Below are 348 nucleotides of genomic sequence, written 5' to 3' on the forward strand. Positions count from 1 at the left end.
CAGTGGCGCTACATCCGGGCACTGGGGCAGGATGAATGCTCCTTTCCAAGATGGCGGCGGAGGGAGGAGGGAAGGAGATGAACGAGATTAAGACCCAGTTCACCACCCGGGAGGGGCTGTACAAGCTGCTGAGCCACTCGGAGTACAGCCGGCCTAACCGGGTGCCCTTCAACTCGCAGGGTTCCAACCCGGTCCGCGTTTCCTTCGTCAACGTCAACGACCAGAGCGGCAACGGGGACCGGCTCTGCTTCAATGTGGGCCGGGAGCTTTACTTCTACATCTACAAGGGGGTCCGCAAGGTACCGGGGCTCGGCCGCTGCGCTGTGGGGGGAGTGGCGGGGGCTGCCC

General features: G+C 63.8%; 1 protein-coding gene across 12 annotated transcripts in view; it reads left to right on the forward strand.

The window, feature by feature from the left end:
- The first annotated feature begins 6 nt into the window (after positions 1–6).
- WDR20 (WD repeat domain 20) overlaps positions 7–348 on the forward strand; it is a 48,258-nt gene continuing 47,916 nt past the window's right edge. For all 12 annotated transcript variants that reach the window (XR_004841718.1, XR_004841719.1, XR_004841720.1 and 9 more), the window contains exon 1: positions 7–299. Coding sequence is in view for 7 of the 12 variants with exons in the window: in XM_035892402.1 (XP_035748295.1) it covers positions 36–299 (264 nt within the window). In the remaining 5 variants the exon portion in view is untranslated. The remainder of the gene's footprint in view (positions 300–348) is intronic.

This window comes from Egretta garzetta, unplaced genomic scaffold, assembly GCF_000687185.1.
Source record: "Egretta garzetta isolate BGI_Z169 unplaced genomic scaffold, ASM68718v1 scaffold374, whole genome shotgun sequence".
In the NCBI taxonomy this organism is placed as follows: Eukaryota; Metazoa; Chordata; class Aves; order Pelecaniformes; family Ardeidae; genus Egretta; species Egretta garzetta.